Source organism: Tupaia chinensis, unplaced genomic scaffold (genome assembly GCF_000334495.1).
Source record: "Tupaia chinensis unplaced genomic scaffold, TupChi_1.0 Scaffold000355_1, whole genome shotgun sequence".
NCBI lineage: Eukaryota > Metazoa > Chordata > Mammalia > Scandentia > Tupaiidae > Tupaia > Tupaia belangeri.
In genome coordinates, this window is record NW_006159850.1 from 10388638 (window position 1) to 10412394 (window position 23757).

The 23757-nt window shown below is 43.2% G+C and overlaps 1 protein-coding gene across 2 annotated transcripts in view; it reads right to left on the reverse strand.

Annotated features, from left to right (window-relative positions):
• The window catches only part of VAT1L (vesicle amine transport 1 like), a 166137-nt gene that overhangs the window by 120613 nt on the left and 21767 nt on the right, over positions 1 to 23757 (reverse strand). For both annotated transcript variants that reach the window (XM_006152602.1, XM_014589388.1), the window contains exons 2-3: positions 20965 to 21094; positions 13867 to 14082 (exon numbers count right to left, since the gene is read on the reverse strand). In XM_006152602.1, the coding sequence (XP_006152664.1) occupies positions 13867 to 14082; positions 20965 to 21094 (346 nt within the window). The remainder of the gene's footprint in view (positions 1 to 13866; positions 14083 to 20964; positions 21095 to 23757) is intronic.

Below are 23757 nucleotides of genomic sequence, written 5' to 3' on the forward strand. Positions count from 1 at the left end.
AAGCTACGGCAGCTTGGTACCTATCACCCTGCCAACCCCCACAAGCTTTTTTCTCCTGTCTTCCCACTGCCCATCTGGCTTCTCAGGGGTCAACATGACCCTTTACATCCTCAGAAAAGACAGCCTATAGCAAGGTCACCGCAATGCTCCAAAAATAGTTGAGTGGGCACAAGCAGTGAGCAGATGGGGAGGTAGCCCTGTACCTGCTGTCTCCCTCCTCATTTCCAGACCTGTCTTCATGGTTTAAAACACAGGCTTCAGGTAATTCCCATTTGAGTGTGAATTCTACTGCATCTTTGCCAGCTGTGTGCCTTTGGATGCCTGGCTTTATTGTAGTTAAGTCTTGATTTTTAAAATCCCCAAATGGGGTTAATAATAACAGTCTATACCTTGTAGGGCTGTCGTGAGCATTAATAAGATAATGAATGCAAGACACTTAGCATGTTTGTAAAAAACTGAGCATTCAATTCAAAAATACATTTCTATGTGAATGATATATATTTGTATTTATACATTTACACAGTAGTATCTTAAGAATTGTTACTTGGTACTGTCTTAGAATTCATTCATCCATCAATTTATTCATTCAAATAGTTAGGAATAAAACTTGTCTCGTGGAGCTAGGAGTGTGGAGAAAGGACGGGTGTTGGGAAGCCAAGATTACAGGAGGAATCTAGGCCCTTAATGTGTATCCCTAGCTGCCTTTCTCACTTATCACCATCTGCTCCTCAACCATGGCAATACCCAGTACTTGCAGTTCTCTTAAGTTAGCAAGCTCTCCTGGACTTTTGCTGTGTTTCCTGTCTACCTAGAAAACTTCTACTTACCCTTAAGAATTTGTTTACCTGTCATCACTTCTCCCCATGAAGAGTGAATCATTTCTTTCCCCTGAATTACTTCCAGTGACCCTATCATTGCAGACACCATATTACATTCACATATTGAGTCGCTTATTGGTTTCCTCCAGAGAGGTTGGAACCCTCTCAATACAAGGACTGTATTATCCCTCTCTTTTTTAAAGTTTATTTACTTTTTCCATGAGAGAGAAAGAGACAGAGAAACAAGCACTCCCAACAGGGTTCCATGCCGTGATCAACTTGCTAGCAGCCAGCCTGGGTCATGAGCACACTCATGCCCAAAGTGCTCAGGAAGGCCCAGGGACACGAGCCTAGTAACTTTCCCATGTGAGTTCAGTTGCTCTATTGTTGCACCACCACCTGGCCCCTCATCTGTCTTTGTCTCTGCGGGACCTATTCACTGGTACAGAGTAGGCACCCATTTATGGGACTGCATTTCAACGGATCCTCGAGTTCATTCAGCATTAGAGATTTGAAAGTTTCTCCTTGGAAAACAGTGGCCAGCCTGATTTTTAACACCCTTGGTAGCCTCATTTGATGGATATGAGCCTGTATACCTCTCAGAAAAATTGAAGTCTAGGTTCATCCTTGCAAGTGCTGGGACACCCATTTGGCTGCCACATCCCAACCCCATGCTGAGTTGAGGATGATCATCTCCAGCACTTCCAGGCTCTCTCATCATGCAAGAAACCCTCACTTTCTCTCCTTGTCAGAATGGTGAAGCCCACTCCCAAAGATCAGGTTGTCACCTTCTAAAAAGATAGAGTGACAACTGGATGGAACTTCCTGTCGCTCTCTGGCACTGAGGACATTCTCATATACTAGGAAGCCTGATATTTATCAGGAAAAACAGGAGGTAGTAATTTATCTTTCCTCTGACCCAAGGTCACCATCAGTGGGTGTGACAACTTCTGTGTGCCATGGGTCAAAAGGAGGGAATGCAAATAGGCATTCTGGCTCAGTAATCAAGTTACATACGAGCATTTCTGAATGCTTGTGATAGCATGTTAGTGTAGCATCGAGGGTCATTTGATTTCTTTTCTTTTTTTTTTTTTTGGAGCGTTTTTTTTTTTTTCTTTTGCTATAGGGTGCGTGCACTTGCCAGACAGAGAGAGACAGAGAGACAGAAAGCGAGAAATCATCCCCAGGAGGATGGCCACGCTGCAATCCCTTCTCCTTCGTTCTCCTCTCGGGATCTTGGGCACGCACGCACACGTGCCCGGCGTGAGTTTTAAGCCACCGGGTCTGAGACGCAAACCACAGTTGACTACATGGGAGTCCAGCGACATAGTCATTATGCTAACTGCTGGTCCCTCTTTTTTTTTTTTTTTTTGAGAGGGGAATTTTTGCTATAGGGCACATGCATGTGCTTGCCAGAGAGACAGAAACAGAAAGTAAGAAATTACCACCCCCTTACCCCAGGGGGGATGGCCATGCCACAATCCCTTCTCCATTCTCCTCTAAGGATCTTGGACATACATGCACACACACCCAGAGTGAGTTTTAAGCCTCTGGGTCCAGGACTCTAACTGTGGTTGACTACATGGGAGTCCAGTGACGTAACCTTTATGCCACCTGCTAGTTCCATAGGCCATTTGATTTAATGACTGACGTTCAAAACCATGCAGCTCATGTAAGTTTTGAAGCTGGAGTTACTGCAGTCTCAATTTAACTTGAACATGGACAAGACCAAAAGAAAGAAAGAAAGAAAAAAAGTAAAACAAGCATGCTTATGTGATGAGAACATTTGCCTCTTTAAATCTACGTTGGATAGTTTAAGATCACTTTCAATGCTTCGGTTAAAAATAGCTGAGTATTATGTGCCAGACCTTTGCTGACTACTAATATACCTTGGATTAATGTACAGGGCGGCACTGCTTTACACTAACAAATATTACTGGCACTCTAATGATGGACTTCAGTGCTATAGCAAGAAGTCTGCTCTTCTCCCTGAGCCAGTAGCCAGAGAGATTGGATATCAGAAATGTTTAAAAGGGGAAGAAGTCATAGGCTTGGTTTTGAGAAATTTTGAAATTATCTTTCAAGTATGACCCAGATGAGTGCCATTTATGAAAACCCTTCAATAGGCTGGGTTGCCCACCGTGTTTTACTGGCAAACACTAAACTGTGTACAAGATAATTATCCTACTATATGTTATCTCTGAAATAGGACATGGTTTAGACATGATCACAGTCACCATTTCCTGCATGCCCACTTGGAGCTGGCACTGAGCTAAGGATTTCCTATTTTATCTCACAGAAACATTAGGGGGGGGGGTTCCTCACATGTGCCCAGGCCCCAGGTTGCAGCTCATTCTTGTAACTTTATTTAAGTAGCTGTCTCTGACCTCCTGGGCAGGTGCTGGGCCCTCATGTCTGACAACTTTACTTGTCTCCCTGGTACCTGTGGCTATTGCTGGGGATTACTTGTGTTCTTCATGGAGAATCTGCATTGTATTCACATTCACGAGACTGCAGCCCAGGGAAGAGGAGAGCGGACCTGAATTTTCTCTCTATGGAATACCCAGAGGCCACATGGTTTTCCCCAGGGCTTGTACTTGACAAGTCAGGAGAGAAAGGAAAGTGAGAGAGGGAGGGGAAGGAAGAGATGAGGAAGAAGAGCAAGACATAAGTGGAAGGAAAGAATGAAGGAACAAGAAAAAAGGAAGTGAAAAAGAAAGAAAGAATAAAAGCAAGACAGAAAAAGAGAACTAGCAAAACAGGGTTATACAGCAAGACAGGGATGAGAGAGGGAAGAAGGGAATTTTAGTGGGGTCAGTGGGGAGACTGGTGGAGGGTATGGAGGACTCTAGCTTGTGTGAGGGAAAGGTGGGGTTCAGTGTCATCTCCCTCTCCTGTCACACCGTTGAGTAACCCAAGCACGTTTTTAGCGGGGTTAGGTGAATGGGAAAGGGAAACTTGAATGTGTCAAGGAGAGAGCTGTAGGAAGATCACAAGCAGAGTGACCAGGGGCCAGTGGCCAGCCTGGGGGTAGTGTACCCAGGGCCAGGGCCAGGGCCAGGGCCAGCAGCCTGGTAGATATGAGTATTGGTGAGAAACCTCAAATGTAGTGAGGCTGCTGCTTGCTACACATCTTACTCCTTAGATTTACGGATTATTTTTCTTAATAGAGACTATAATATTCTGAAAGGCAACTTAGGCCTTTCAGGTGTGCCGCTGGGGCAGCAGATGGGTCCCCAGGGACATATAAACTCAGCCAAGACTAATCCATGTGTCTGGAGTTCTCGGCATGTGTCCAAGGGCACAGGACTACAGAGCTCAATTTTCCTTGAAGTCTAATTATGTCTTACGTGTTCAAGGAAACTTATGTTTGGAAAGAGACTTGTGAGACAACTTCATTAACACACGAGATCGTGGAGTGACTGGCTCTCAGGGGATACACAGAGGGCGCCAAGATTGGCTTCGTCTGCCCCTCCAGCTTTCCACAATACCTATGGCCGACTGTCCTGTTTGCTGCTCTCTCTTGCTTCTGGCTACAAATGCCACAGTATCACTGAATAATGTTTTTTTATTAGATGGTGATCCTAATAATATGATGATAATAACAATCATAATCACAGCAGATAATGTTTGAATTTTATGTGACAGCATGTAATCAGCTCATGGCTTGATTCTCTTTTTAAAATGCAATACATATGGGACTAAGAGGTGGTGTAGTGGTTGAAACGCTGGACTCCCACATGACTGACTAAGGCTTGGGTCTCAAACCTGTTGGCTTGAAGATCATGCCAGGCATGTGCATGCCCAAAATCCTGAAAGGAAAATGGAAGAGAAGGGATTATGGTGTGGCCATCCCATCAGGAAGTAATTTCTCTCTTTTTCTCTGGTGAGTGTATGTGTCCTATGGCATGTGTATATATATATATATATATGTGTGTGTGTATATATATATATATACACACCTATATCTATATATGCATGCTTCAAAAAATGCTCTACATAAATGATGAAATAGGTATTATACCCACTTTCACAGATTAAGAAACAAGGTCCAAGAAGCTAAAGTATTTTACGTCTATAATCTGGAAACCTGAGAAGCTAGGATGAAAATTAGCTCTAGAATCTGGATCATTATGTTCTATATCATTTCTATGACCCAAATGCTTTCTTTCTGCCCCTTTTTGTCATTCTTTCCCTTGATTCCTTCATTTTTCTATAAATATTGATCAAACAACATTTACACGCTGGGTATCAATTCAGTATTGGGAATGAAGAGATCACACTATCCCTGCCTTCATGGACACAACTGGGATTTAATTTCAGCTGGATAGCGTCCAGTACTACTCTGGTGGAAAATCTTTCTGCCCCTTGAGAAATTGAGTCAATCAAAGACCTTCCTGTCCTCCTGAGGGTTGTCAGCTCCTGGGCAGCCCAAGGTTGTCCTCAGCTCATGGAGAAGAAAATTCACCAAGGAAAACTATGAAGTAGAAGCTGTTCTCTTTCACTGTTAGCAAGAGCAGAGCTTCACTTAGCACAGCCTGCTGGCTCAGTCCAGCATGTAAAAACATGGATTCTAGGGCTAACCCCATCATGCAGTGGTTAAATGCTGTGTGGAAGAAGCAGTATTCCATATGGCCAACCACAGTTGAAATCCCATCCCTGCCAGCTTAAAATATATGATGGAAAAACAAAAGCAAAAACAAAAACAAAACCCAGGCTCTATAATCTAAGGGTTCTTTAGCCAGATTTTTTTTTCATAAAAGCTGTGTAACCTGGAGCAAATTAGTTAGCCTTCTCTGTCTCAGTTTTCTCCATTAAAATGGGGATGCAATAGGAACTGTCTCATAGACAGCGTGTGGAAATGACTAGGCTCAGTCCGTTTTAGCTCTTTCCTCCTCATGAGCTGATACATTTATTCACTAATATTGAGTGAATAAATCCTGTCTCAAAGGCCAAATTCAACCTTTGCAATATTTATGATAAAGGCAGTTTCTCTGAGCCAATCGTAATTTACTCTGAAGGTATTAAAAGTAGCTAGAATAAAGATCAAGTCAGGCTTTCAGACATAGACATAATTTGGAAAGAAATGTTTAGATATGTATCTTATTTTTTCTTCTTTTGGACATGTATTCCAGAGAGAGACAGAGAACTAGAAAGGGGAGGTAAGAAAGCACCCCACATGGGAGACGGTCATGCCACAATGCACTCTCCTCCATTATCCTCTTTGGATTTGAGGCACGCATGCACATGCACATGCACCTGGTGTGTTTCTGCAGCCTCTGGATCCAGGCCTCAAACTGTGAAATTGGCCATGTGGGATTTAGATGCCTTAACCACCAGACCACTCACTCACACAAGACATATTGCTGACGTGAGGAATTTAGTCACTGGCTGTTGGTAACAGAAGTTTCTGGGAGCAGGGAGTGGGGGGCCCTGTTCCATGATGCGTCTCAGAAGCACCTTCAGCACTCAGGAAGGCAAAGTCCTGTTTCTGAGGCTCAGCAGTGGATGAGGAGGACTTAACCATTCCGCTGGCCCCCGGGCTATGGCCCTTGCTGTCATGTGGAAATGCAGGTAATAATCCTCCACCCTTTGATTATTCATGAAGGACAAGATAGAGCTACTTTGTTCTCTTTAAATTTTCAGGTGTTCTGATTCTTATCAGCGCAACCCTGTGGGGACCCATTGTCTCACTATAGTGAAATATCCCTTTTCCTTGGTCCAAGTGAGGCAGGCAGAAATGAGGGAAGGTACGAATGTGCTGAGGCCACTGCTGTGGTGTAGTGCCAACAGCTCTGCCCTGGGAGTCCCTAGTCCTAAATATTTAGGTTCATATTTGATCCTCTAATTAACACTGCAGCCTTGGAAACTACACTTACGCTCTTAATCTGGGAAATCACAATAACTAAATTTCAGTGGGTGTTTCTCATATGCCAAGCACTGCTCCAAGGTCATAGGTAACACGTGAGCTGGCACTAATAGCTCCACTTCACAGAGGAGCAGACTGAGTAGAAAAATGGTTGGCAAGGTGTAACTAGGATTAAATCCAGGGAGTCTGACTTTAGAGCTCATACTCTTTCCACTATTACCCACTACCCAGCAGGGAGGAGTTAATATAGGTTATGTGAATGATATTTTCAAAGAGCCTAGACCATAGCTAGTGATTGACAGAAGTTGGGTATGTCTCTTTCTGCCTCCTTCTAGCTCTGAGACCCCATGCATGTGTTTGCTAGTTGAGACCTTGAAGGATGCACACTCCACATAACTGGACCATGGGTAATGGATGGAACAGGCACAGGGCACATGGACAGGGACATCATTCAACTAATGCACCAGATGCAGGCCAAGACATCTGAGAAGAGATGTGGAATGTTGGACAGCATGAGAGCCCCCAAACTGCTTAATAGATTGAGATCTGCAAGAGGCCTGTGAATGATGTCCACCACCACCCCCCCCCCCAGGATTAACATGATGGGACCATCCTTAGCACAGCAAATAAGTCATCTAGAATATAGGAGGGGAAAAGGCTTGCAACAGCTTTTTGATTCACAAATGCCTATTGCATTTATCATGTGGCAGGGACCAAGCACAAAAAGAGTAAGACCTGGTTGCCCTAATGGAAGGGCTTATAGGTGGTGGTGGTTGTGGAGGCGGGGGAGATGAAATAAAATAAGGAAACCAATACATCATCATTATCATCATAATAATCCCTAACATGTACTTTATACCTGGTCCTGTTAAGTGCCTCCTACATATCAGCTCATTTAACATGCACAGAGACCCTCAGAGGATTATATGTGTTGTTATTCCCATCCTATGAATGAGAAGTTAAATACTTACTTGGGACAGTGGGCTTTCGACGTAGACTGTCTGACCTGGGCCACACCTTAGCCATTGCCCATAGGAAAGCAGAGGGAAGAGGTGGACGTAGCCTGGGATGCAGAAAAGTCAGGCATACCATGCATGAAGAAAAGGGAATTCTAGCACTGTAACAGTTGATCCTTGGAATCTGAGCAATTAAAGATAATAGAAGTTTCTTTTTCGCTCCTTGTTCACACAAAATCCAAATGGTAAATGGGACAGGGACTGGAAGAGGGGATATGGAGGAAAGTGCAGTTTTTAGGGTCCCACACTAGTGGAGGGACTGCCATATTTAACATGGGCTTCTCAGGTCAACTTCAGTTACCAGGCAACAGGGTAGAGAGAAACCATTGGGGATCTCACAGGATGGATAGGCCTGGGACTGTGTGCATTGCATGGCCTCTGCCCACAGCCCATTGGCGCTCACTCAGGCATATGGTCCCAGCTGATGTAAGAGCAGGGGCCAGGAAGGTTGGCTTAGGAATGCAGTCCCTGGCTGGGCAGCTGCAAACCAGAAGTTCTGTCAACTAGAGCACTGCATACAGCTTGGTGGTCAGCTAGTCATCTCAGTCACACCCCTTATGATAGCTGCAAGTCCTCTGTATTACTGTTTTAGGGAGAAATAGGGAGAAGTGGCCAGAAAAAGAGGTGGGAGAGGGGAGAGATAAGGGTCAGAGGATAAGGGCTGTCCATACCAAAAAGCTAAGGAGACTGAATTTAGTCTTAGAACAATGGGAGCTGCAGTAAATTTTAAGACAGGAGCAACAAGAGCAGATTGATTGTTGGGAGAATCATTCTGACTGCAAGGAAAGAGCTAAAAGAATACCACAGGTCGGCAAGTGGTGTGGTGGTTAAGGGTTCTGGACTCCCACATGGCCAACTGGTTAGAGTCCTGAACCTGATAGCTTTCTCTCTCTCTCTCTCTCTGTCCCTCTCTGGTCAAATTAAAATAAATAAATAAAGTTAAATAATTCTTAAAGAAAAAAAGAGCTAAAGGAATACAAAGGGAAAACTGGGCAGATAAGAAGCTGGTCACATGGCTACCATAGTTACCTGGGTGAGAGGTACTGGGGCCAGAAGTAAAACAGCAATACATGGGACAGGGAGAAGTAGGTGGATATGAGAAATGGTTTTTTTGTCTGGAATTCTTTCCATGAAAGCCTACCGCCCACTTTCACCTCTCATGAAGACCCCCTAACCTCTCAAGATTGCCCATCCCCACGTCTACATTTCATGAAGGCCCTCCACTAGTACCCAATTTCCCTGCTTATCATCCTCAGATCAGAATGCAAATGCCACTTCCTTGGGCCTTCCCTGATTCTATTCCCCCCTCTAGCTCAGGTCAGCTCTCTATTATAAACACATTAGCTTCTACCTCTGTTTCATAGCACTTGGCAAAGTTATCCATGTGTTATTTGATTTATATTTCTACCTTTGATTTATGTAAAGGGCTTCCTGTTAAACAAGAGAATTTGCCTTATTCTCTGCTGAATTCATCCAGCCTAACGTGATGTCTTGAAGAAAGCAGGCCCTAGGCCCTTACTGCATATGTGTTGAATAAGTGAATGAACAAATGACAGGATTTGGAAACTTGCAGAATGTTGGACATGACCTAACGATTTTTAGGTTGCTGGCTTGAGTAGCTGGATAGATGTTGGTGTCTTTCAGGATCAACAATAATTTTGTTTGCAACAAAATATAATCCTAGAGTCATGTTATAGACACTCTTGTCTCTTGTGCTGAAACGGAATGATTACCCTGCATGTCAATTGAAGAGCCTTACTCACCTCACACTCTCACAGTTAAACATTAAAATGATGTACCGTTAACCAGACACTTGGGGAGGACCACCAGCACATGGGCTCAGTGATATGCAGTAGCCTCACAAGGCCCCTTCTATGGATTCTACCCCTCCCTTTTGTGGTTTCTCCTTTTAAATGATTTGAATGACAGTGGGAAATGCCTCATCCATAATGAATAGAATTTAATAATTAAGTGGTAACCATTTAACTCTGTCTGAAAGCAGACCTGCTTTCCTTTCCAAGGTCTGGGGCCTAGCTTAGACTTCTGTGATCAGAACAGCTTATTTATCTTCCAAATATCTTAGGTGTTTGTCAAGAAAATCTCATCTGAGTCCAGTGGATATTCAGAAATGCTTTTTCCAGACTGTCTTGAGAATTGCAGTTGAAGCCAGACTGGAAGAAGAGCCAGCTATATCTGTAGGTTGTCTCTCAAATGTCCTCTTGGTGAGAAAACAAAACAAAACAAAACAAGATAGTCCATGGTGGAAGCGAGGAAATAGGCCCAGGTAGAGGGGAAAGAATTTGAAAAAGCATTTGCCTTAGTGGAATCCCTTGGCTGAAGTAGCATGCTTTTCTCTCTGTCTTTTTAAGTCTGTTTTGTTTTGTTTTTGAGAGAGATTCTTGCTATAGGGTGCATGTGCTTGCCAGACAGAGTGAGACACAGAGAGATAGCAAGAAATCACCACCCGCCCCCCCAGGGGAGATGGCCATGCCCCAATCCCTTCTATTCTCCTCTCAGGATCTTGGGCACGCACACACGTACCCGGCATGAATTTTAAGCTGCTGGGTCTGGGACTCAAACTACAGTTGACTACATGGGAGTCCAGCGACACAACCATAATGCCATCTGCTGGTTCTCCTTCTCTTTAACTCTTTATCTTGAAATAAGTTTAGTTTGAAAGAGAAACTGAAAAGATAATACAGAGACTTCTGGTATACCTTTTGGCCAGATTTCTTTAATGTTAGCAGCTTACATTGCTATGGTACACTTATCAAAAGTGAGGAATTACCACAGGCACCATACGATGAATTCAGTTACTGAGTGTACTTGGATTCCATCAGTTTCTCCATTCATGTCCTTTTTCTGCTCTAGGAACTAGTTTAGGGTAGTCACATCTATGTCATGGCTCCTTTATCTCCTCTGATCTGTGACAGTGTCTCAGTCCTTTGTTTCCATCACCTTGACAGTTTGAGGAGTACTGGTCAGAATTTCCCTCAGTTTGGGCTTGGATGGTGTTTTACCATCATTAAGCTAGGATTATGGCTTTGGGGAAAGAGGATTATAGAGGTAAAATGCTATTGTCATTGTATCATCTGAACAAAATACATAATCTCTACGTGGAAAGAGTCCCCTTTTTTGCATCAAATGTTTATTCATCTCCTGCCATGTATCCAGCATTGAGCCTAGCTTCTATGAACATAAAGAAACCACTTTCTCCCTTTATTTACCATTTATAAACCATATCTCGGTGGTGTCCTGAGACTTGTTTCTCACCTAATCTTCATCTGAGATAGATATTTCTACTTTACAAAAATTATGCTACTTGCCCAAAGTCACCCAGCTATGAAATGGTCAAGCTGGAAATCGATTTCAGGTGTGCCTATCTTCTTTCTGCCCCCGCAACCGTGCCTTCAGTAGATAACAGCTCTGCCCTTGAAATGTTGCTCAGAGGATGAACCCATACACAAAGAAGAGACAGAAGGATTCTCCTCTACTTTAATTAAAAGGCTGAGTTTACCCAGACAGGGAACACAATATAGCTTCTCCAAGGAGGTAATATTTGAACTAGGAAAGAAGATCACTCTGGAAAAAATGAAACAGCATGCAAAAAGGTGTAGAGGTTCAAAGGTTGGTGTGTTCTGAGAAGCTCAACGTGGCTAGAGGGAGGAAGATGCTGATCTCACCTTCTCTGTTGGGATACATTTTCTGAAGAGTCTTGTAAAGGGTGGATGTATACCTCATCTCCCTCATCTGTCTGATGTTAGGGGCTTGTGGTGGGGTAGCAAGAGTTTGGAACTGGAACCAGCAGTTAGCGTAATGGCTATGTCGCTGGACTCCCACGTAGTCGACCACGGTTCGTGTCCTGGACCCGGCGGCTTAAACTCACACGGGGCGCGTGTGCATGCGTGCCCAAGATCCCGAGAGGAGAATGGAGGAGAAGGGATTGCGGCGTGGTCATCCTCCCTGGGGGGTGATTTCTTGCTTTCTATCTCTCTGTCTCTCTGTGTCTGTCTGGCGAGCGCATGCACCCTATAGCAAAAACCTCTCCAAAAAAAAAAAAAAAAAGAGTTTGGAACTTAGGGTCGGGGAATCCGGGACACAACCTATCATCTGCATTCACAACCATTCCAACTTCTCTCGCCTCCAGCTTCCACTTCTGTTCAATGGGGACAAAGCTTACTGCCTGTAGGGATCTCTACTCAGCTGATAGGAGAAAGGTAGGAAAGGACTCTGAAAGCTGGGACACAGAAGATATCATTTGCAGACACAAATACCACTGCTATCAATCTTTGGAACTGAGCATGCCCTGATCAAGATGCTCAGTCACAGGAGCTTTGCTGACAAAGGCTCAGTACATGGAACTAGTTGGCAGTGTAACCCTTGAAGTTCATATGTGAATCCCATTCCACTGCTTATTTTGTTACTTTTTCTTTAAGAGTCTGGGAGCCAATTATCAACCACATTCTAGAGATTTGATTAGGAGTATTAGCATCTCAGGCCATCTGGTCATGCTATATAGTCAGAGGAAAACAATGTCTTCAAAGATCTGACAGAGCAGTAGAGGCACTTGAGCAATTCCGATGACAGTATATCCTGCTCTGCATTGAGTTATTTTCCTTTGCTAAATTAAATTTCTCGTTAAAATCAGAGGGAAGGTCAGTATTCTTCACATGCTGTCTTCAAATTCCCCATCCTAGCCTTTGATTAAAATCTGACAGAAGTCTTGGTGCCATTAAGACTGCACACTTTGCATAAACCGAATTTAGGTAACTTTATCCTAATTGGTGCCACCGTGTAAACACTGACTCTCTGCAGGATGGAATCCAGCATCATGGTTAAGAACAAAGCGTATGCTGATAACATGAAAGAAAGCTCTAACACCTCGTATTCAGAACACACTCAGATCATAAACGCCAGCATTCTAAATGGCTTGCTGGCTCTTCGCAGACTCACTGGAACTGAAATCTATTTCTTTCCTAAGAGGTGTTTAGCTTTTATTATATCTTTACTCATGGTCAAAAGACATCAGCAAATTTACTAAAGTGATTGAAGATACCTTCTTAGGGTGTTCTCGAGTTTTAAATCTTTGTCTTTAATGCTTTGGACGTGAGCCTGTTTTCTTGGAGAGGAAACAATGAAATGTGTTTTTATACCGCATACGGTTTTGATAGTTGTAGAAAGCCCAGGTTAACAAAAAAATTAATGTTAACAAAATCTCCAGTGAAAATATCTTTGAGACAGATCTTATCATAAGAGTTTATCTCCAAGTTCATCAAATCACATAATCACCAGCTCTCAGAATCTCTTAATCCCATTAGATGGTATGTCAGGACTTGTTATTAATCTCTAGACCCACAGAGTCTACAACATGTTATGTATTTAACAAATATTTGTCTAGTGAATGATATCTCACATTTGCAGAAAAACTAGAGTTTCACTCAAACCCAATTACACTGTGATGAGTACATAGTGTTTGCCAGGTGAAAGTCAAGAGATACACAATGAGTGACTGTCCCTGAGACACATAAAAAGCGTGAAAGAGATTGCTGCCATTCTCAAATTTCAGAGCAGCAAGTTTAATTTCCATCATTTTTCCTCTTGGCCGAGACACACCTGACAGATGACATTGACATGTGCAACCACTCTCATGGGTATACTTAGGTTTATCTATGATTCCCAGTGTGCTAGTACAATCTCTGTCCACCTTCCCCTACTCAAGAAAATATACCAACACAAATGAGTGGGAATGTAATTAACACGCAAATTATCTTAAACCCACTGCAATTTATTGAAAAAGTAAATCATCCACCATTTTGCCATTGCATATAACAGTAGTATGTAACTTGCCAGGCATCTCAAAATGATTGGTACAACATTACATCATACCAAGACCAAGTACTTATTGACAGGACCCACTCCTGAGGAGCACTGGGCCTTCACACACCCTCATGCAGACCTTCCACACCTCTAGAGAAACCATCTCTGCGGCTCACGCTAGCCCCAAGGCAATCATCTGCATAAGCTCTGTCATCCATGGGAATTCCACCAGCATCAGAGGTTATTCCCATTAACAGTCGGCATAAGAATCTTGTCATCTACTGTGCATCACTCTGATGCCAGCATCATGACCTTGAGAAAGAGGAGTCATAAGCAGCCAACTTACCACACCACCACCCGCTGAGTGCACAAGCACAGACATCCCTTCCCGGAGGTTGGCAACTTCAAAGAGCATCATGTAAGCTGTGACGAAGTTCATAGGAAATGCAGCGGCCTCTGAGAAGCTCATATCATCTGGAATCTTGTAGACAAATTCCACTGGTGTGCAGACCACCTCGGCCCAGGCATTGTAGTTGACAAATGCCATGACACGGTCCCCAATCTGGACAAGGGGAAATAGAGTATTAGCAGAGGCTAGCTTATGACAGAGTTAAAGGAGAAACTTAACATTATCGGGAACTCTCCATTGTAGGAAAAATCCGTATTTTCTCCTAGCTCATGTACTTGGCACCCCTATCCAAATTCTTCAGAGTTTCAAAATCTTTTCTTTGAAACAAATGCCTTTAAAAAATGCAAACTGCTACTAAGTCTCACGAGTTATACAACTGATTTAATAAACCGTAATATATTTTATACACAGATAGCTCTATAGGAGGACCTATTTCCCCCTAAAAATTATGGATGTCTCTTTTTTTTTTTTGGAGAGGTTTTTGCTATAGGGCGCGTGCACTCGCCAGACAGAGAGAGAGACAGAGAGATAGAAAGCGAGAAATCACTTCCCAGAGGGGATGGCCATGCCGCAATCCCTTCTCCTCCATTCTCCTCTCAGGATCTTGGGCACGCACGCACACACACCCGGAGTGACTTTAAGCCACTGGGTCCGGGACTCGAACTGCGGTCGACTACATGGGAGTCCAGCAACATAGCCATTACACTAACTGCTGGTCCACGGACGTCTCTTAATTGATAACCATAGGCTTCACAGTATCAATCCATCTAACTATGGTTGAAACATGACACACAGCCTTACTCCACTCAAAACCACCTTTCACCTGAGCTGCATGTGTTCTTGTTTTAGGGATTCTCAGGAATTTTAGTCTCCCTAGCCTATGACTGAGGGATTTATAAGCTGGCCGGGGAGTGGATTTTTCCTAGTGAGAGGTTTTTTTATATGCACATTGTGATCACAGAAGAAAACTTACCACTTACTGAGCAATAATACTGCAACAGACTGTAATCTTCCTTTTATGTCAGTTATTTTCTTTAATCTACATGATAGTTTCATGGGATGGTATCCCCATTGTACATATGAAGGAACCGAGGGTAAGAAAGGTTAGGTCTCTTGCTCAAGGACACACAGGCTACAGACTGCCTAATTCCAAATATCTTTCCATGATGTCTTCGATTGTATATTAAGCCTCCTCTCAGTCTTAGAGTCTAGTTGCTGGAAATAAATTGCAAATGAAGTATAGTTCATGCTTTCAAATGGATCACGTTCTCTGAGAATTCCATGTGGCAAGTATTACGAGTGACAGGGGTCAGAAGGCAAGTCCACCTGGAAGATCATATTTTATTAGAGAACGTAGCCTTCAGCCAAAGGCATGAAACCATGATTGTGCTGTTTCAGGTAATCAGTCCAAAGATAATCAAGTTTATCTTTTTTGTGTGAGGAAGTGCAGTTTCAAGTCAAGGGATGGCAAAGGTGAGCTGCCTGGCATGTGGAGATTTGCTAGGTTGTCCAGGTCTGTGCATTTTGGAGTAGAGCTGGCACAGCCTCCACGTGTGCCTGGCAAAGTGCCTATGAGGACATGATTGTCCATTCAGACAGGGGATGATGTAGCAAAAAGACAATGGCCCAGTCCTAGTACCAGTTAGACCTGGATAATGAGGAGTGCAGGTGGATGAGACAGGTGGAGACAACAATAACATGTCCTTGGTGAGCCTGGGCAAATTTGCTCCAGCTGCCAGAGCATCCCAGTCAAAGGACAAGGGGAAATAGAGTATTAGCAGAGGCTAGCTTATGACAGAGTTAAAGGAGAAACTTAACATTATCGGGAACTCTCCATTGTAGGAAAAATCCGTATTTTCTCCTAGCTCATGTACTTGGCACCCCTATCCAAATTCTTCAGAGTTTCAAAATCTTTTCTTTGAAACAAATGCCTTTAAAAAATGCAAACCGCTACTAAGTCTCACAAGTTATACAACTGATTTAATAAACCGTAATATATTTTATACACAGATAGCTCTATAGGAGGACCTATTTCCCCCTAAAAATTATGGATGTCTCTTTTTTTTTTTTGGAGAGGTTTTTGCTATAGGGCGCGTGCACTCGCCAGACAGAGAGAGAGACAGAGAGATAGAAAGCGAGAAATCACTTCCCAGAGGGGATGGCCATGCCGCAATCCCTTCTCCTCCATTCTCCTCTCAGGATCTTGGGCACGCACGCACACACACCCGGAGTGACTTTAAGCCACTGGGTCCGGGACTCGAACTGCGGTCGACTACATGGGAGTCCAGCAACATAGCCATTACACTAACTGCTGGTCCACGGACGTCTCTTAATTGATAACCATAGGCTTCACAGTATCAATCCATCTAACTATGGTTGAAACATGACACACAGCCTTACTCCACTCAAAACCACCTTTCACCTGAGCTGCATGTGTTCTTGTTTTAGGGATTCTCAGGAATTTTAGTCTCCCTAGCCTATGACTGAGGGATTTATAAGCTGGCCGGGGAGTGGATTTTTCCTAGTGAGAGGTTTTTTTATATGCACATTGTGATCACAGAAGAAAACTTACCACTTACTGAGCAATAATACTGCAACAGACTGTAATCTTCCTTTTATGTCAGTTATTTTCTTTAATCTACATGATAGTTTCATGGGATGGTATCCCCATTGTACATATGAAGGAACCGAGGGTAAGAAAGGTTAGGTCTCTTGCTCAAGGACACACAGGCTACAGACTGCCTAATTCCAAATATCTTTCCATGATGTCTTCGATTGTATATTAAGCCTCCTCTCAGTCTTAGAGTCTAGTTGCTGGAAATAAATTGCAAATGAAGTATAGTTCATGCTTTCAAATGGATCACGTTCTCTGAGAATTCCATGTGGCAAGTATTACGAGTGACAGGGGTCAGAAGGCAAGTCCACCTGGAAGATCATATTTTATTAGAGAACGTAGCCTTCAGCCAAAGGCATGAAACCATGATTGTGCTGTTTCAGGTAATCAGTCCAAAGATAATCAAGTTTATCTTTTTTGTGTGAGGAAGTGCAGTTTCAAGTCAAGGGATGGCAAAGGTGAGCTGCCTGGCATGTGGAGATTTGCTAGGTTGTCCAGGTCTGTGCATTTTGGAGTAGAGCTGGCACAGCCTCCACGTGTGCCTGGCAAAGTGCCTATGAGGACATGATTGTCCATTCAGACAGGGGATGATGTAGCAAAAAGACAATGGCCCAGTCCTAGTACCAGTTAGACCTGGATAATGAGGAGTGCAGGTGGATGAGACAGGTGGAGACAACAATAACATGTCCTTGGTGAGCCTGGGCAAATTTGCTCCAGCTGCCAGAGCATCCCAGTCAAATGGTTGAGTAAGCCTGATTCAGGAAAGACACCTGCATCACAGAACCAAATTACTCCACCCCCAGAGTGTCTTCTGGGGCTCCTTTGCCAGAAGCAGGAGCAAAGCAGAGTCTGGTCTGCTCGCTGTAAGAGAGAGGCAAGCAATCAACGTGATGATGTGATCGCCAGGAAGGGGGACTTTCTGACTGCCTCTGCACGTCTCCTTTCCTTATCCTTGAACAGTTCGGCGTAAACACACTCATGTTTTCCCCCAAGGCTGCTAGGGGGAGGAGTAGTCTTTGCCTAGGCATCTCCTGTTTTCTGGAGCCCCAGTTCCCGCCTGACTTCTGTTTTCCCCTCTCCCAAACTCTTAAATGACCCCAGACTTCTTGGGTAATTGCACTGGAAGTGGAAGCAGTCTGTCTCAGGGAGATTAAGAAGGAAATATCAGCCAACAATAACGAAGTGGTAGCAGGCTGTGGAACTTAGGGCAAAGTGACAAGAGGGGAGGAGAAGGTTCAAGCCGTCTGCCTGTCTAGTGTTGACGCTTGTGTCTCCCCTCGCACTGTACTGCAAAGTCAGAGGGAAGAACTGAGGAGCAGGCATGCGTGCACCCCTGTGTCTGTGCCTGGTCTTCCCATCCTTTCCTTTTCTTTTGGAACACCCTTGATTTTGCTTCAATGTTCAGCTCAAATAGCCACCATTTTTCTGACACTTTTCCTGATGATCATTCTCCCCCCATGAAGGCAGAAGCTCTTCTCAGTGTCATTAGTATTTGCATTTACTGAGCATTTTCTGTGGGCTGGCACTAAGCACAAAGCCAATGTGACTGCACTTAATCCTCACAACCTACTTTCCAGTATCTTGTATTGTTCTCAGTATACAAACAGGACACTAAAGTTTAGAGAGACTAAATGATTTGCCCAGGATGACATAGTTCTAGGTAGTGAAGATGGGACTTCAATGTGTTGTTGTTGTTGAGGTTTTTGCTATAGGGCACATGCACTCACTAGAGAGACAGAAAGTGAGAAATCACCCCCCCCCTGGGGGGGGGGGTGGCCACATCGTAATCCTTTCTCTTCCATTCTCCTCTCAGGATTTTGGGAATGCACATACATGTGCCTGGCATGAGTTTTAAGCCACCAGGTCCAGGACCTGAACCGCAGTCTATTACGTGGGAGTCTGGTGATGCCACCATTATGCCATCTGCTGGTTCCATCTGATTTCTTATACAGTCCTTCATTGATGTGCTGGTCTCATCATACTGAGTTATCTTTCTGGGTGACTGTTGTCCTAAATGCCACACTCTCAGGGAGCAGAGGTTGGATCTCAGTGATTAAAGGATTCTGAGTTCCTTGACCAGCACTTGACATGCAGTGAGCAATGGGCTGATGGCTGTTACAAGAAACTGATCCATGTCTAACTTCTCCATGGCGGCAAATGGGAGAGAATAGCTGGTGAAGCCTCCCATGTGTCACAGCCCCAGCCTCAAAATCTAGAGGTGAGCACCTTATAAAATAATAATTCACATCAATATGTGGTTTGACTGAGGAAAAGAAATCCAGTTTTGGACAAATAAGCCCAAACTACTTCTTTCCTGGTTACCCTCTGGCAGTTACTTTTCCACTGTCTCTTGCAACTGATCAAACCAATGGAGCTGTTTAGCATGCTGCTGTATGAACCCTCTCTCCAACGTGATTGGAAATCTTAAGTTCAAATTACAGAGGGAATAGTAATATTGATTTTCTCCCGTATCACACGCTGGCTGGAAATTTGTAGGTGGCTTCTTTAATTTGTATGGCTTTAAGGCACTGGAGGGCAGAAGAGAATGCCAAAGGGTGGGCTGGATAGTAAACAAGCCTGGATTAACTAGCAGAAGAGAAATTATGTTCGAAGGAAAAATACACACAACTAAGTAGAGTCATTTCTCCTTCTAAATCAAGTCCAACAATGTCCCTGTTTACTGTTACATCCTAAAATAGTTGGTTGTTTATTCAATGTGCAGGGTTAATAGAGAGAGCAATATAATCTTTTCCTTTGGGACGATGTAGAGGAGTGATGAACAGATAATCTTCCTTATCTGCAGCACTTGCCGGGAGACATGGTGTATCTCTGGGTACATTGCTTATCGAGTACAAAAAATGCAAAGTTGTATTGAAAAAAAAAGCTAATTTACTTTTTCTTTCTTAATGTTTTTCTGCTGTGTTATCTGGGAACCACTGACAAAAAGACTTGATAAGTGAAATAAGATTTCTAAACATTTATCATAATGAATTTGGAGCATATTGATATTTTCGGAGTGTCATGAGCGCCGATGGAAAACAGGCTCCAATTCAACTCTAGGAACATTTCGACATTGCATGTTATAGGCTACTTATACAGTTCTGCTTCCTTGCAGTGTCCCAGTATGCAGGGATTGGAAGCAGAAGTCAAGATGGGGTTATAGGGAAAGTAAAAAGGCTCTGGTCACTTCAGTCCTGGCTCTACCAGTACATACCACTCTTCTGACCTCACAGAGAATTCGCTAAGCCCTTCAGAACCTCATCTGTACAGGGACAGGAACAACCTTTTTTTTTTTTTTTTAAAGAGAGATTTTTGCTTTAGGGCATGTGTACTCACTGGAGAGACAGAGACAGCAAGTAATCACCCCCAGGGGGGATGGCCATGCCATAATCCCTTTTCCTTCATTCTCCTCTTGGGATTTTAGGCTCGCATGCACACACACCTGGTGTGAATTTTAAGTTGCTGGGTCTGAGACTTGAACCACGGTTGACTGTGGGAGTCCAGCGACGTACGCCATCTGCTGATCTTAGGACAGTAGCAATCTTTACCTTGTAGGGTTGCGGCTAATCTGAAAAATGGTACTTTCCCCAGGGCTTTGGTTCTAATGGGTTTTCACATGCTAGTTCCCTGCATTCTTCCCTAATGGAGCACTTAGTTATAAGCAATCTGCATCCATTTTTCTGACTCTAAACCACTGCAATTTGGTTTAACTGACTTGCCATGGTTTTAAAGTTTTTATAGACCAGATTCCATTTGATTTGCATCATAATCACAGAGAATCACCCATCTTTTCACAGATTAAAAAATGTTTTATCGTGAAGAATTTTGAACACTACAAAAGTAGGCAGATGAATATAATAAGCCTTTTTGCCCATTGCCTATTCCCCAAATTCATCCATGGTGTTCCATGCTTAGGCATCTCTCTCTTTATTCTAAATCTTCTTCCAAAAATCTACTTCCCCAATTCCTGAGGTAATTAAGGATTTGTATCTTATCACTGAAAAGTACCCATGAGGCAACTGTTGAAAGGAGCCAAATTGTAATCTACAGATACTGTTTATTCCAGACTTTCACATTCAGTCATTGATTTAGGAGCCCAAGGTGATGGAAAAGTGGGGGCCACAGAGAAGGGAGGGTCTGGGCATACTTAGTTCAAAGCCAAAACCTCTTACTTAGTAGCTGCATAATGAGTAAAGTGGATGACAAGCTTTGTCCTGCCCACTTCACTTCACCAAAATAGCACATGAGAAAGGTATGGGCGATTTGAAAAGTCCTATCATTCTAAACCTTAGTAAATAAAACCAAATAGTAAGACAACAACTATAAGACATGTCATAGGTTATTTCAGACATTGTATTGGATACTTTTGTATTGTCTCAGTAGCTTCCAAATGAATATTAAAGTCAGAGTCCAAATATTACCTCGTATCCTTTCACGCTATCCCCCAAAGCTTCAACAATCCCAGAACATTCAAATCCAGGCACCAGGGGAGTCTTGGGAGGGTTGTCAATGTTCCCTTGTCGCACCATCAAGTCAATGAAGTTTAAACCACTGTGAACAGAAAATGTGAAGAGAGAGAAATTCAGGAGAAGACCCAAAAGAAAAGCTGGCCGTTTTCTTTTCTTTTCTCCATTCTTTCCCTTACGTCCCCCACTTCTTCTACCCTTCTTCCTCTTTTCTTTTTCCCTCTTTTCTGCCAAAGTCCCTAAAAGTGAAGCCCCTTAGATATCACCAATAAAGCAAAACTCAGTGATCTCTGCACAGGGAAGTAAATGCTTTCATGGCAATGTGAGTTTACATGCAAATTTAACAGAGAGCCCCTTTGTCCTCTCCCAGCACTGTTGTCTCTTTAAGAACACATATTGACTAGTCTGCTCATTAGACATTCTAGCACTTATAGGCAAAAGATATACTAGGAAGTGATTATAAACAGACACATGGACAGACAGCAGCCAGATACAATGGCTACCAGCCAATCTATGTGAAAGAAAAAATGACTGCATTTAGAAGGTCTCAAAACAGCCGACCATCTCTCTTTGATGACTGCACATACTTAAACCAGCACTGTGCGTAAACAGCTCCTACAGTGGCTGGTTGGAGCCATCAGGAGAAGACACTATATTCTGCTAGAGAAAGGTGACTAGAGAACGCCAAGAGATTACCTGATGGTATGGTAATACTGAAGTGTTTGTTTAAAAAAATGTAAGTTTTCTCTAGCAAAGAGAAGTTATTAGGTATTTTCTATGAACACGTTCCTTTTGACATAGGGGTTACCATTAAACTATATCAAAACTAAAGCCCTGGAAACCATGTGCTTAATTCCAGTGATGCCACCAATGCTCCAAATAGTTTTATTTCTTCAGAACTACTCTTTAGGGGAAGGGGTGGTCAGCAGGTGGCATAGAGGTTATAGGGCTGGACTCCTACATGGCCGACCATGGTTTGAATCCTGGATCTGGCATCTTGAAAATCATGCCAGGCACATGTGCATACATGCCCAAAATCCCAGGAGGAGACTAGAGGAGAAGGGATTGTGGCATAGCCATTCCCCCTGGGGTGATGATTTCTCACTTTCCCTCTCACTATCAGTCTGTTTTCCTTTGGTTAATGCACACACCCTGTTGCAAAACCCTTCAATATAAAAGCAAATTAGTACTCTTGGGACTTGCCTTTAACACCCATTTTCTAATCACATGGGAACACACATCCCATGAACATGCCTTTTCCCCAACAAATGTGGTTCCACTGTACTTCCTGTTTTCATAAGTGACTCAGTTATAGAAACCGAACTCCTCAGTCTGACCCAAGGTCCAGGAACATCTAGAAGCAGCTTCTTTTCAAACAAGATGACTTGAACTATTTCTTAAGCATGTATCACCTATTTCTTCCTTGTCCTCTTCAAATCCACTTGCATCTCCTGGACTCACTCTTCAGTTTCATCCACAGAGAATGAGTAAAGGGAATAAGAATGACTTCTTTGAAGGGTGGGTTCAAAGTCATCACCCTTTGAAACAGCTTCTGTATTCTGTCTCCCTTAATACTATAAATCTTCAAAAAACAAAACAAAACAAAAATATGGTATGTGGACTAAGAGAATCAGCCTCACCTAAGAACTTGTTAGAACTGCAGAATCTAGCCCCAGACCTACTGAATCTTCATCTTCATCTTAATATTCCCTAGGTGATTCACATGCCCAAAGTCTCAGAGGTCCTACTGTAAATAAGAGGAAAGAAAATCACACCTTCTCAAGGTTTCCCTGCCCATGATTCAGGCAAGTTTCACACCTGACCCCCACTGTGCATCCTGAAGTGGGCCCTCTTTGGAGGCAACTGCATGCCTCATAGTTCTTTGCTTCCAGAATGCCCGGCATGCATCAAGCCCAAAGCAATGCAGTTGCTCAAGTAACATCTGCTGAGTGAAGGAACAGACAGAGCAATTCAAGAATATGTGCCCCCAGTATCAGTGTTAGTTCCTTTTTTTTCTTTGTCTTTAATAAAATTTTATTTATTTGAGTTGCCAGAGGGTGTATGCATTCATCAGAGAGAGGGAAAGCACTCCCTAAGCAGACATGATCATGCATGATCTTTTTTCCTCCTTTCCTCCTTCTAGGCAGGATTTTGGGCACACGTACATACATGTCAGCATGTTTCTCAAGCCACTGGGGCCAGGACTTGAACTTTGGTTGGTCGTGTGGGGGCTGACTCCTATAACCACTGAGCTATAGGGCCAGTCCCTAATTCTTTTTAAAAAGAAAACCAGGAATAGAGTAATAAATACATTTCTGAAATGTATGTGTAGACTCCCAAAGATCCTACTTTGATGGTTAATAGCCATTTGGGTCACTTATGAACCAAAATGTTGTCCAATAACATGGTCAGTTTCTTAAGAGTTTATGGAGACCTGGGTACAAATCCTACTTCAACCAGTTTTACCGATATAACCATGGATAAGTTCCTTAATGCCCTTGTCAATGCCTCAATTTCTTCATCTATAAAATAAGGGTTAGGGACCTGCAGGTGGCATAATGGTTATGTTGCTGAACTCCCACATGGCTGACCATGATCAAGTCCTTGACCTAGTGACTTGAAACTCACACCAGGTACATGTGTGTGCTTGCCCCAAATCCCAAGAAGAGAATGGAGGAGAAGGGATTGCAGCATAGCCTCACTTTCTCTCTCTGTCTCTGGCAAGTGCACATGCCCTATAGCAAAAAT